Here is a 15,161-nt window from a genome sequence, read left to right on the forward strand (position 1 = left end):
CTTGTGAGACCTTGAAGTTGCTTGTGAGACCTTGAAGTTGCTTGTGAGACCTTGAAGTTGCTTGTGAGACCTTGAAGATGCTTGTGAGACCTTTAATTTTTTGTGAGGCCTCCAAGTTTTTATGAGCCTCCAAAATTTTTGTGAGGCCTCCAAGATCTTTGTGAGACCTCGATATATTTTGGAAGGTTTTGAAAATACTTGGGAGGCCTTGGAGATATTTGTAAGTCTTTTGTAAACATTTGTGAGTCTTTGTAGATATTTCTGAGTCTTTGTAGATATTCTGAGTCTTTGTAGATATTTCTGAGTCTTTGTAGATATTTCTGAGTCTTTTGTAGATATTTCTGAGTCTTTGTAGATATTTCTGAGTCTTTGTAGATATTTCTGAGTCTTTGTAGATATTTCTGAGTCTTTGTAGATATTTCTGAGTCTTTGTAGATATTTCTGAGTCTTTGTAGATATTTCTGAGTCTTTGTAGATATTTCTGAGTCTTTGTAGATATTTCTGAGTCTTTATAAATATTTCTGAGTTTTTAAAATATTTATGAAGACTCAGAAATATTTATAAAAACTCAGAAATATTTATAGTCTTAAAAAATATTTCTGAAACTTTGTCGATATTTCTGAAACTTTGCAGATATTTCTGAAACTTTATAGATATTTCTGAAACTTTGTAGATATTTCTGAAACTTTTTTGATATTTCTGAAACTTTTTAGATGATTCTGAAACTTTTTAGAATCTCTAGCTTTTATGATATTTTATAGACTTTTGTCGTATAGATTTTAAAAATAAAAAAAATTGCGCACAACTCATTTAAAAAAAAATCCAAAACTATCTTAATTTTCAACTATCTTAATTCAATTCCATCACCTCTATAACTTCTCTTGAATAAATTCTCTCCTAAACGAATTTAAATACACAATGAACCACAACCATCTACATCTCCACCGTTTGTTTCACAAACTCATTTTGTCTTTGTACAAAAGAAATAGAACTTTTATCCAGATAACAAACTAAGTCGTCCACAAAACAAAGTCATCGAAATCGCCATCGTAGAAGAGAAGGACTTTCTTTAGAAGAGATTTTCTAGTTTTTCGAATCCTCCCCCGGAATATCTTGATTGAGGAAAAACACCGAGAATAATTTACAATACACCGGTGGAGACAAAAACATAACATAAATCTAAGGTAGAGAATGAGGATTTTGTATAGTCCACTCTGGAAATGGATTTATGGACTCCGATTTTTTAAAGTTTTTGCACGGATGTCTATATGTAGCTTATTCAAAAGTGATTTTATATTATCACCACCAATGTCGATTTAAAATCTGCTGCAATTGAATAAATGAATATTCATTTATGAAATTGAAATTATTGCATTTTAACAGCAGACTTCATATTCGCAAAAAGATTTGCATAAATGGCCTCCGTCATATTTTTATCCGTCGATGGTGAAATAACTCTGTTTTAATTGCTTCCAATAATTTCCAATAGTTTGTAGAATAAAAATGGATAGAAAAAAAAAAAAAAATCGGTATATAGTCGAAGCCAGATATTGCGAACGAATTTTTATTTTATGAGCTTTTTATTTGAAAGGAAATACGGATTGTTAAAATACGCCGAAATGGTTTTACAAAATACGGTGGAGGCGTGAATATTTTTGTCACCTAAAAATCAAATTAAAAGTGAACTATAAAATTATAATTTTAGTGACAAATTTTCAAACATATTTGTATGAATCCTTGCAGATTTTTAGGAAGGTTTTGCAAATTTTTATGAGACCTTGCAGATTTTTGGGGTCCTTGAACCTTTTTCGGAGGCCTTGCAGCATTTTTTGAGGTCTTGTAGACATTTATAAAGCTTTGCATATTTATGGGAGGCCTTGCAGGTTTGTGGGAGAGGTTCACAGATTTTTGGAAAGCTTTGCAGATTTCTGTGAGGCCTTGAGATTTTTGTGAGAACTTGCAGGTTATTTTTGGGAGACCTTTGCAGATTTTTGGAAGGCCTTGCAGATTTTTGAAAGGCCTTGTAGATTTTTGGGATCTCAAATATCTGCAAGGCTTCATAACTATCTGTAAGACTTTTTAAAAATATTCAAGGCTATATAATTTTTTTAAGACCTCACAAAACCCAACCCAGCCTCACAAAATTCCACCAATCCTCGCAAATCATTTACGTCTAAGGAAATTCTAAAAAGCCTCACTAATTTTTAGAAAGTCTCACAAAAATATAGACAATATTTTGAAATCTACAAAGACTTTTAAAAAATCTACCAAGTCTCACAAAAATCTACTAAGTCTTTTGTAAATCTACAAAGCCGCTTAAAATCTACAAAGCCCCTTAAAAATCTACAAAGCCTCTTATAAATCTACAAAGTCTCTGAAAAATCTTACAAAAGTCTACAACATCTCACAGTAAACCACAAGGTCTTAAAATAATTTATTATATCTCACAAAAATTTACAACGTCTCACACAAAAAAACTACCAAGACTTACAAAAATCTACTAAGGTTTTTACTATATTGCAACGTTTTAGAAAATGATGGATCTTACAAAATTAAAAATGTCTCACTTAAAAGTATAGTTTCTCACAAAAGTGTACCAAGTCTTACAAAAATACAAAAGACTAAAAATTCTCACTAAATTCTCTTAAAAATCATAAGAAACTATGAAGTCTCACAAAAGAATCTACCAAATTTTACAAAAATCTACAACGTCTCACAGTCAACCACAAAATATTACAGTAATTTACAAGGTCTCATAAAAATTAACAAAGTCTCATAAAAATCAAGTAAATCTCACAAAATTCTACCATGTCCCACAAACATTTTTTACGCCTCACAAAAAACAAGTACTAAATCTCACAAAAATTTACAACGTCTCACAATAATTTACATATTCTCACAAAAATCTATAACGTCTTACAGTAAATCACATAGTCTCACAAAAATCTACATCGTCTCATAGTAAACCACAAAGTCTTACAAAAATCTACTAAAGTTTTTACAAAATTGCAACCGTTTTACAAAATTTTACATCTTACAAAATTAAAAATATCTTACAAAAAACTACAGTGTTTCACAACAATATACAAATTCTCACAAAATTTGTTCAAGACTCACTCAAGAAATTCTAGCAAGTTTGACAAATAATTTTAGCAAATCTCACCAAAATCTACCAAATCTCACAAAATACAGAAAACTAAAAGATCTCACTAAAAACTATCAAACCTCATAAAAAACTATAAAGCCTCACAAAGGAAACTAACAAATCTCACAAAAGTCTATAACGTCTCACAGTAATCTACATAGTCTTACAGTCATTAACAAGGTTTTACAAAAATCTATAACGTCTCACAAAAATCTATAACGTCTCACAAAAAAAATCTAACAAGACTCACAAAAATCTATTAAGGCTTTTACAAAATTGCAACGTCTTACAAAATTCTACATTTTACACAAATTAAAAATATCTTGCAAAAAACTAAAGTATTTTACTAAAATCTACAAATCTCACAAAAAAAACGATCAAGACTCACACAATTCAACAAAGCCTCACAAAAATCTTAAATGCCTCACAAAACACTGCAAAACCTCACAAAATTCACCAAAGTCTCATAAAATGTAAAAAGTCTCATAAAATTTAAAAAGTCTCATAAAATTTAAAAAAGTCTCATAAAATTTAAAAAAGTCTCATAAAATTTTAGAAGTCTCTTAAAATTTAAAAAAGTCTCATAAATTTAAAAACTCTCATAAAATTTAAAAAAGTCTCACAAAATTCAACAAAGTCTCACAAAAATCTATAAACTTTTTTCAAAAATATACAAAGTATCCTAAATATTTACAAAATATCTTAAATTTCTACTAAAATCTACCACGTCTCACAACATTTACAAAAATCTTCATAACTACTAAATTTGTTGACCCAGAAAAATAAAACTCAGTTTGCTCGTTAGTTGTGTCGTTTTTCATAAAAAAGCCCTTGCTGCTTTTTATCCTTGCTTTGATCTCTCTCGTAAAGTACATGTCCTTAATTAATATATATATATATATATATATATATATATATTATATTTTTATATATTTATCTCTACCTTTCCATTACCCAAAATTTTCAACATATTTGTCATTCGTAAGAAAACATCAAGAGTTTATTAAAACATCCTTTCAAAGAATCCGCGTACCGCAACTGAGTGTCCTTTTCATATTTTCCCTTTTTTTTTCAAATTATCCTTTTGAATGAAAAATCTTTTGAGGCGTGAACGAAACGAAAAAAAGGACGATCGCAATTTCTGTGTCATCATCAAAAGAATCGGTTGAGACGTCCTTGAGATATCTTTTACCTTTTTTTCATAAAAATCTCCGGGTCGAAAAACGAGAGCAATTAATTATCATTTAGGGAAAAAGGTAATAGAAGGTGGAGCAGTCTCCACCGTTTTACATGTCGATAGTAAAAATATTTGTTTGTTTGTTGTTATTTGAAATTGATATACAGATTGAGATGCGGTGGAGTAATCTCCATTTTACGTTACAATTGTTATAGATTTATTTAAAGTTTTTTTTTTGTTTTTAGGTATTGAAGAAGCCCATCGTTTGGGGTTTCTTGGTTCTTTAATTGGAGTGGAAGGTGGTCATTCCATTGGAAATAGTTTGGGAGTCTTGAGATCATTTTATGATCTTGGAGTTCGATATTTGACGTTGACACATACGTGCAACACTCCATGGTAAGTGTTTTTTTTTCTAATTTTAATCGTTATTTATTTTATTTATGAATTTTGAATTTTATTTTACAAAATTAAAATGAAAAGAAATTTAAATTAGACAAAATTTAAATTATAAGAAATTAAAATTATAAAAAATTTAAAATTATAAAAACTTAAAATTATCCAAACTTATCCCTCTGAAAATTTAAATTATAAAATTTACCTTAGAAAAAAATAACCCCACCCCCTCAAATTAGAAAAATAAATATTGGAAAAAAAAATCGAAAAAATACAATTAGAAAAAGTGTGATAATTTTTCAGGATTTTTTTTTATGATTTTTGCATTTTTTTTCATGTAAGTTGTTTTTATTGAACTTCTTTCATTGATGATGTTTTACAAATTATTTAGATTTTACTGAGTTATATTATTTTTTTTTTTTTAATTTTAGGGGCTGATTGCTGTTTAGCTGATGAGCCAGGACGTGTCCCACATATTGGAGGCCTGAGTAATTTCGGCAAAGTAAGTAAAAATATACATAGTAAGTTTATTTTTTAATTTAAATGAATTTTCTGTATATATATATAATTTTTTAAGCGAAATTCTACATCATCTGTAACCTTTTTTTTAATAATCTTAATTGGTAAAATTTATAAAATTTTAATTTAAAATTTGTATATTGTCAAATTTATTACTTTTGTGTCTGTTGTTAAATGTCTCACAAAAATCTGTCTCACAAAAATTTAAAAAGTCTCACAAAAATTTACAGTTTTTACAAAATTCAGAAAATCTCATAAAAGTCTAGAAAGTCTCATAAAAGTCTAGAAAGTCTAATAAGAATTTAAATAGTCTAACATGAATTTTAAAAGTTTCACAAAAATTAAAAAGCATCACAAAATTTCAAAAGCATCACAAATATTTCAAAAGTATCACAAAAGTTTCAAATCCATCACAAAATTTTCAAAAGTCTCACAAAAATTAAGAAGTATCACAAAAATTTAAGAAGTCTCACGAAAATGTACAAGTCCTGACAAAAATTTAAAAAGCTTGACAAAGCTTCACAAAAAAATTAAAAAACCTCACAAAACATTTAAAAAACCTCACAAAAATTAATAAAAAAAACTGACAAAAAATCTAAATACCTCACAGAAATGTTGAAGCCTCACCAAAATTTAATAATCCTCACAAAAATCTAGAAAACCTCACAAAAAATTTCAAAGCCTCGAACAAATTTTCAAAGCCTCGAACAAATTTTCAAAGCCTCAAACAAATTTACAAATACTTATGCGAATACAAAGCCTTATTAGAATTTATAGTACCAACGCTCACAAGAATTTAAAAATGTAGAAAGTCTCACAAAAATTTACAAAGTCTCACAAAATTTACAAAGCCTCACAAAAATTTACAAAACCTCACAAAAATCTACAAAGCCTCATAAAAATCTACAAAGCCTCTCACAAATATATATTTGAAAAAAAAAACGAGTCTCATAAAATTCATAAAATCTCTAGGAACAATCCAAAAATAGCATAAATTTAAGAAGTCTTACAAAAATCTAGAAAGTATCACAAATATTTATTTTCAAAAAAAAAAAAAATGATTCCCTTAAAATTTAAAAAACTTCACAAAAATTTAAGATGTCTCAAAAATTTAATATGTCTCTATGTCTTTTGCAAAGCTTCACAATCATTTACAAAGCCTTACAAAAATTTAAAATGCCTCACAACAAGTTAATAAGTTTCACAAAAATCTAGAAAGTCTCACAAATATATAATTACAATAAAAAAAATCGAATCTCACAAAAAGTTAAGAAACCTCACAAAAATTAAAATTTGCAGTCTCAAAAATTACAAAACCTTACAGAAATCTAAGAATCCTCACAAAAATCTATGAATCCTCACTAACAAATCTAACAAGTCTTATAAAAATCTAATAAGTCTCACATAAACTGGAAAAACCTCACAAAAATTTGAGAAGTTTTACAAAAATCTACAAACTCGCACAAAAATCTACGAACTTTCACAAAAGTCTAAAAAGTTTCACAAATATATTTACAAAAAAAATCGAGTTTCATGAAAATTTAAGAAGCCTCACAAAAATATAGAAAGTTTTTCAAAAATTTACAAAGCCTCACCAAAAATTTACAAAACATCACAAAAATTCAAGAAGCCTCACAAAAATTCAAGAAGGCTAGCAAATATTTTACAGAGTCTCAAAAAAAATTCTTTGCATCTCGAAAACATTCCTTCGGGCCTCCGAAACATTTCTTCGGGCCTCGAAAACATTCCTTCGGGCCTCGAAAACATTCCTTCGGGCCTCCTAAAAATTGTTTCAGGCCTCCTAAAAATTCTTTAGGTCTCCAAAAATTATTTCGAGCCTCACAAATTTTCTAATTCTTTCTAAGTCCCACAAGAATTTAAAAATGTAGAAAGTTCCAAAAGAATTTTAAAATTTAGAAAGTACCACAAAAATCTAGAGTCTCACAAAAACTTACAAAACTTTACAAAAATTTACAAAGCCTCACAAAAATTTAAGATTCCTCGTAAAAATCTAAGAATTCTCACAAAAATTCTACAAAGTCTCGATTTTTTACTGAGTCTCGCAGAAATTCTGGTGCACAAATCGCACAAATTTTCTACCGAACTTCACAAAACCTATCAAGTTTCTAAACATTCTAACAATAAATATCAAATACAGTGTTCAATAATTAGTCAACCCACACACAAACTTCACAACACTCCACCGCAAATAAACCCATAAATATCCACTTCAGAAAGTTAATAACCAGACATTTTATTCCTCTCCACATGTGTAAATATCGTTTTCCCATCAACTTTTTTATAAATTTATCTCACACGCACATGGTTCACACAATACGATATTAAATTTTTTATTGACAACTGATATTACGGCCGCCGGTGGCGCTGTCGTCGCCCTCTTTAACGTTACGTTTCTTGCTTCGAAGAACGGTGGAGGAGTAGAGGAGTACGAGTAAAGGAGTAAAGTATAATGGCGACATCAAAAATATGATTTCCTATACTTTTATATAGTGAAAATGTGTTGTGGAGAAACGATTTTACGAGATTTTCCAATTTAAAATGTATTTTAATATTTATTAACTTGTGACGCACGAGAGGCGTCTATGAAAATTCGTTTACGGAATGTTTTAGGAAATGGAATTTGTTATACGGTGGAGCAAACGGTGGAGTGAAGGGTTTATGGATTTTATGTGAATAGATCGATATATATATATATATATATATATATATATATCATATTATATATAAATCTACTTCCTCCACCGTGTCAACTCAGCTCGATGTATAAATTAAAACTTTGCTCTCATCAGGCAAGACTCTAAAGTTGAGACCCGGTTGTTCAGTATTTGCTATGTAGTTTCCATCATCGTATAGGTATATGAATGGTATTCGAGTGGTATGTTTTAATTACGTTCATATACCACCCACCACCACCTACATCTACCAAGAACCTCTCAAATTGAACAAGTAATGAGCAATTTCTCGAAGAAGTAATTAGTTGTAACATTCAGACGAAAGTTGTAATGGTAAATTGTACTGATATTAAATATTGTATGGGAAAAACTAAAATATTTTTGACATATGAAATTTTTATGCAAGTAGTTCACATTTTTTTAATTATATTTTAAGTTACGTTATTTCATAGTTTTTGTGTTTCATTTGTACTAATTCTCAATAATAAAATTCTCAAAACTGAACTTTTTTATTTCAAATTTTCTTAATTCATATTATACAAATCAAACGATTGCGTTTTAAAATACCATAATATAAATATGGCATTACATTTCACATCTAAATTTTACATTTCGTATTCCACAATAAAATTTTATTCCACGAATTGCATTGTGTGTATTTCAAAATTTATATTCCATCTCAAATTTTTACATTCCAGTCGAAGACGTGCATTCTTATTTTTAGGAACGGCAGGTCCAGTCGTTCAGGAGGTATAGAACAAAAGATTACTATTCAGTTTTTGTGAAAACGGAGCATCCGATTAGAATGATTCAATAAACAGTCGGTTTGTATCGACATCAAAACGTGCTGACTTGCTTTCAAGTAAAGCAGGTCCTGTCGTTTCGGAGGAACAGAACAAAAGATGCAAAAGATTGAAATTGAAATTCAGTTTTTAAGGGAACTGAGAATCCGATTAGAATCATTCAAAAAACAGTCGCTAACTTGTTTTTATAAAAGCAGGTCCTGCCGTTTCGGAGGCATAGCAAAAGATGTAAAAATTTCAATTAAGTTTTTGAGAGAATGAAGTATTCGATTAGAATGATTCAAAAAACAGTCGGTTTGTATCGACGTCAAGACATGTAGATTTGTTTTTTAAAGGTAGTCCAGCCGTTTCGGAGGTACAGAGCAAAATATGTAAAAAACAGTTAAGTTTTTGAGAGAATAGAAATCCGCTCAGAATGATTAAAAAAATTATCGATTTATATTGATGAGAAGATGTGCAATTAGTTTTTGGTAAAGGCAGGTCCTGCTCTTTTGGAGATGCAGAGCAAAAAGTGCAAAAAAGTGCAAAAGATGACAATGCAGTGTTAAAATGATAAATTTAAAAGAACTGAACATCCAATTAGAATGATTCAAAGAACATTCGTTTCGCACTGAAGAGGAAACTTTGTGGTTAGTTTTTAGCAAAGACAGGTTCCAGCCGTTTTCGGAGGTACAAGCAAAAGATGTACAAGATGGCAATTAAGTTTTTGAGAATAATAGAGTATCCGATTAGAATGATTCAAAAAACATTCTATTCACACTGAAGAAGAGACTTGGTGGTTAGTTTTTGGCAAAGGCAGGTCTAGCTATTTTGGAGGCACGTAGCAACCAATTTGATTAGTTCAAAAACACATTCTACAACGTACGATATCAACATTTAAGGCCACCCAACATATTTTCTCTTGGCAAATTGAATCTCTAAATATAACTTGCTTATATGAAATTATATATATATATATATATATATATATATTATCTATTATATAATATATATATATATATATATATATATATCTAAACATTCGTCTTCTCAACTTGTCTTATTAAATTCATCAAAAACTTTCTCTCCAGGCCAACAAGTAACAACAAACTAATTCCGTCCTACTGAATTCTCTTAAAAGCATGTTCGTTTGTCTGTATGTCTGTTTGTATGTTTGTTTTATAAAATACATCCACACATACACACCAAACATACATAGACACATGGTAAACATTTATATATAGATATTCATTCCAAGTCAAAATGATTAATTGAAATTATTTCATAAATTTATTTCGCCTCAAAGGAAATTCATACTAATTATGAAACGGGAGTATCTCAATTAGGAAATATTGAGATTTGCAAACAAATTTCAGATATTTCAATATTATACCGTGGAGAGTTTGGTGGAGGAATGGTGATATGGGTATTATTAAATGAGGTTAAAGGATTTGTTCAATGAGTACAAAATTTTCAGGTCATTAGATTCATAATGAAGAATAAATATTTTAAAAAAGAGTGCGCGTAAGGTTCACACGCGATTGAAGTAAAACTTATTTGCTACTGTACGAGATGGCATTTATGTAAAAATAAATTTATCATATAACAGTTTTTGAATAATGTTTATTAGTAATACGGTAACACTCGTGATGCACACATTTATTAGTGTCGACCATTATACACATTTATATGATGATAAATTATAAATTATATTTAAAAATACGATAAAAACAATAATGTAATTGAAGTCATACTTCAAATACGACATGATCGGTTTGTCATTGTAATTAGCATTTAGGACTTGAACCTTCATTAGAGAAATTAAGTAATTGCTGATTAATAAATTCTATACAGTGGATTATGTTAAACAACGCCTAAACTAATATTGTTTTCACAATTTCACTCATCATGTAATAATTGTGTTTGAAGAACTCTATGTAATTGAAATTAACATACATTCATTGACTGCTTGTATTTTTTTTTACTTTTTTGCTGGCGATATGATCTTATTTTCTGAGCATCTGCAATATCTGTCTTGCCTAAAAAATATTTTCCATTTTAATAACTTCAAATATTTAAAGAAACTACGAATAATATAGATAAGAATAATTTATAACCAATAAACCTACGTTTAGTACACGGCACAAATGTTTAATTTGTTTTATTATTTTCAAGGAACAAGGTAAAATATTCTTCTGATTCAGACATTTTTCATTAAATCAAGATTTGTACTCCGATGTAACCTTAAAATGTTTAGTTATCTATGCCGATTACCTTGTTGATATCGGTACGAATACAACGTTGATGCCGGTACGCATAAATTTATTTATTTATTTATTTATTTATTCATAAGCAAGCCGTAATCAATAATAATAGATATTATTTCAGGCTCTTGTCAAGCTTATTCATAGTTAATATTAAAAGGATAGTAATTTTATAATAATCATAGTAGCTGCACAAATTTCGCTTCTGAAAAAAAGAGCTGAAAAAAAAGCATTCGAACATTAAATACAACGTTCATCATCAAGTTCATCATATTGAAGTCTATTTGACCACCAGTCAAGCTCAAAATTCTTGCACAAGTTTGAAAGTTATACTCATTAAAAACCGTAAAAATTTAATTTAAATTAATAAAATAGCAATAAAAAAAATAAAAAATATATATGGTTGTACAGGCGATCAAATGGTCAGACTACATAGATAAAGGATAAGGATTATGCAAGAAAATAGTTATTGAAATCAAATTGAGAAAATTCAGTAATGTCATAAAAAGCTAAGTCTTTAAAAAGTTTAACTAGGGAAGCATGAAATTTTTTGCTATCTAGGTTTCGGATATTGAGTGGAAGTTTATTCATAAGCTGAATACCTAGACCGTCGATCGAATTGAAAGACCTGGCTAATTTATATGGTGCGCGCCTTAATAAGTTTGTGTCTAGTGTTGTAGTTTGAGGAGGACGAAGCCATATCAAAAAGTTTCGAATTGTTTTTGATGAAAGCGACAGATCACTTTTCAAACACACGACGACTAATCATAATCGACCCGTATTAAAATGATTTAATCGAGACCGAATTTCCGTTGCATTTTCACAGATTTGTTAAGTATAGTTTTATATATAAAAATGGAGCAAGATATTATGGTATGCTAAAACTTGAAAACGGCTGAACCGATTTGGCTACTCTTAGTCTTGAAATATTTATGCTAATCCAGAGATAATGGGATTTATAAGAACAAATAAATATTATAACAAATCCTAAAAATATGTCAAGTTTATATTTATATATGAAAATGGAGCAACATATTATACTAGATTCGCTGAAACTTTGAAACTGAACCTCTAAGACTAAACCGATTTGGCTACTTTTAGTCTTGAAATATTTCTGATACTCCAGAGATTGTGGGATTTATAAGAAAAAATAAAAATTATAAAAAAATCTAAAAAATATATTAAGTATATTCTTATATATAAAAATGCAGCAAGATAGGTATGCTAAAACTAAAAAACGGCTGAACCGATTTGGCCAGTTTTACTCTTGAAAAATTTGCGCTAATCCAAAGACAGTGGTATTTATAAGAATAAATATTATAAAAATTCTAAAAAAAATTGTCAAGTTTATTCTTATCAAATGGAGCAAGATATTATGTTAGGTAATAAATCCGAAAAATATGTCAAGTATATTATTATATAAAATATGAAGCAAGATATTATGTAAGAATCTCTGAAACTAAAACGGCTGATCCAATTTGGCTCGTTTTAGTCTTGAATTATTTCTGATACTCCAGAGATTGTAAAATTTATGAGTAAGAATAAATATTATTAACAATTCCTAAAATATCTCAAGTTTTGGCCAGTTTTAGTCTTGAAATACTTGTGCCATCTAGGGATTGTGGAAAAAATGAGAAATTATTTTAAAACAGCATAAAAACTGTACATTTTTAATGTAAATTCATTTGTACAAACATAATTTAATATAAAACAATGGCTAGCGGCTCATACGTCAAAAGTCAAATGGTTTTGACAAGTTATGTTCAATTGAATTTAATTGGATCCATTAGATAAATATTATTTAATTGTAGTAAGTAGTTTAATTTGATGTTTTATTTATACGGAAAAACATTACCAAACGAGTCGCAAGTGTTTATTAGAAACTCAAAATATGAAATTTCTGGGAAGTTTTTGGATTTTCTGGAAATGTTTACGTATATCTTAAATGATAAAACAAGGCTTGTCGGGTTTGCTAGTATATATATATATATATATATATATATATATATATATAACAGGGATGTAAACCCATTTATATCTTATCAGAAGCGTGGAAGGGTGTTGTACGCAAATTGTTAGACATAACAATAAGTTGGTACGATAAGGGTTATTTTGTTCTACACACACACACATATATATATATATATATATATATATATAATATGTAACTAGACGTTGTTTGTGCCTATACGAGCCCTTAAGTAATTTATTTGACACTTTGAGGTTTTACTTGTTAAGAAACCGCCCCCGAAACTCAAATTAGGGTTTAAGGTATAATGCGGAGGTTGCTTCTGCACTACATAGTTTAATGAGTTTTATAAACGTGTACAGCAAACTATATACATAATATATATATATATATATATATATATATATATATACTAGCAAACCCGACAAACTCCGTTTCGCCACCAGATGGTTTGATGAGAAAGATGAACAAATTTTTTGTTTGTTTTTTATATTTGAAAGGAAAAATTTGATTTTATCATACAACAGTAATGAACTGATTTCGATCAAAAATGAAGTGTTTTTAGTTGAACTTCTCTAAGTAAATGAAAGTGAATCCGCAAATTATCCCTTTCATTGAAGTGCTCTTTGGTAAACCACATTTTTTGTTTTTTGGTTTGACGTTAACACAAACAAAGTGAATGGTTTTCCAACTCGTGAACAGGCAACGTATAACTGCCTATGTGAAAAACAATGATTTTCTAAATAATCTGTTTGAAATTAATCCCGCAAACACTAAGCGATTGGCCTTGCGACTTGTTATTGCAAACGCAAGGCAAACTGGAAATTGCAATCGTTTGAAGTCAAACGGAAGACCAGTCGGAATAATTGGCATGTCACCAAATCGCCAGCAATTTTTGATTGAATGGTGAAATTCAGTGCGTGTACATCATTATTCTTTGCGGCAAGAATTGCTCGTGGACTTAACCAAGCATAATTCTGATAATTCTCACTAATGTCATTACTTGAATATTTAATTACGGTGCATGAAGTTGCAGCAATTTGCATTAGGGCACGATGCCATGCACCACTAATTTTCTTAGCTATGAACCCTGCGGAACCCGAAACCTTTCCAACGAATGCAAAATTGTCGAAATCGGTTTGTGCGTTCTGGAGTTATTTCGTCAGAAAGGAAAACCTGACTTATTTTTATATATTATATATATAACACAAAGTTCCTTCACACATCTAAACAATAAAATTAAAACAGATAGAAAATATTATTTTGGAACGCGTGGTGAAGACGTCTCCACCGTGATAAATGAATAGTAAATGAAACGCAAGAAATTATTAACTTTATATTCGATAGCGTAAATATTTTATATCTAAATATAATTACATCGGAAGGAAGGTACCCAGAGTCCTAATTTCAGAGTTAAATTGAACCCCGAACAAAGGCGATAAATAAGTGATCACATCGCAGGCCACGAGCTATAAATACTAAAACACTTTTCCGAATCACTTTCCTCAAATGTAATTAACCAGGTTTATTTAAAATTCACAGAACCATTAAAAATTTATAGTTTACATATTACTCCGGCAACCCATTGCTGTAATAGAGGTGGAGGGATAGGCAAAAATTAAGAGATTTTAGTTAACTGGGCCAGCTAGTATATATAATCATATATTTAATAACTTCCCGTAGGGTAAGTTATTGTGATGGGCCGAAAATCGAAATTGAAAACTTTTACATTTCTCGACGTTTTGAAGGTTTCTGACGTTTTGGCATGCTTCAGAAAAATGGATGTGTGTGTGCGTGTGTGTGTGTGTGTGTATGTAGGTATGGATACAAATTTCCAGTCGCGTTTTCGGGCACACGGATCAACCGATTTGAATTGTTCAAAAAACATTCGATTCCTATTGATAGGGAGAAGAGCTGATTAATTTTTGGCAAAGGCAGGTCCAGCCGTTTCGGAGATACTGAGCAAAGAGTGCAGAAAATAGAAATCGAGTTTTGAGAGAACGGAGTATCCGATTGAACTGATCTAAAAAACATTCTATTAGTAATGCTTGGGAGAAGTGTTTTGTTTTTGGCGAAGGCAGGCCTAGCCATTTGGAAGATACGGAGCTAAATATGTAAAAAATGCAGTTTTTGAGAGTAGTAAGCGTCCGATTTTAAATGATTGAAAGAACTTTTGCTTGTCTTAACAAAATAATTGATTTTGGACAAAAAAATTTTGT

At 29.6% G+C, this 15,161-nt stretch overlaps 1 protein-coding gene across 1 annotated transcript in view; it reads left to right on the top strand.

Moving 5' to 3' along the window:
* LOC113388445 (dipeptidase 1-like) overlaps positions 1–15,161 on the top strand; it is a 158,210-nt gene that overhangs the window by 37,358 nt on the left and 105,691 nt on the right. The window contains exon 4 of the mRNA XM_026625821.1: positions 4,568–4,718. Within this exon, the coding sequence (XP_026481606.1) occupies positions 4,568–4,718 (151 nt within the window). The remainder of the gene's footprint in view (positions 1–4,567; positions 4,719–15,161) is intronic.

Source organism: Ctenocephalides felis, unplaced genomic scaffold, assembly GCF_003426905.1.
Source record: "Ctenocephalides felis isolate EL2017-DRISC unplaced genomic scaffold, ASM342690v1 CF-g0.4_SCAFFOLD_03572, whole genome shotgun sequence".
In the NCBI taxonomy this organism is placed as follows: Eukaryota; Metazoa; Arthropoda; class Insecta; order Siphonaptera; family Pulicidae; genus Ctenocephalides; species Ctenocephalides felis.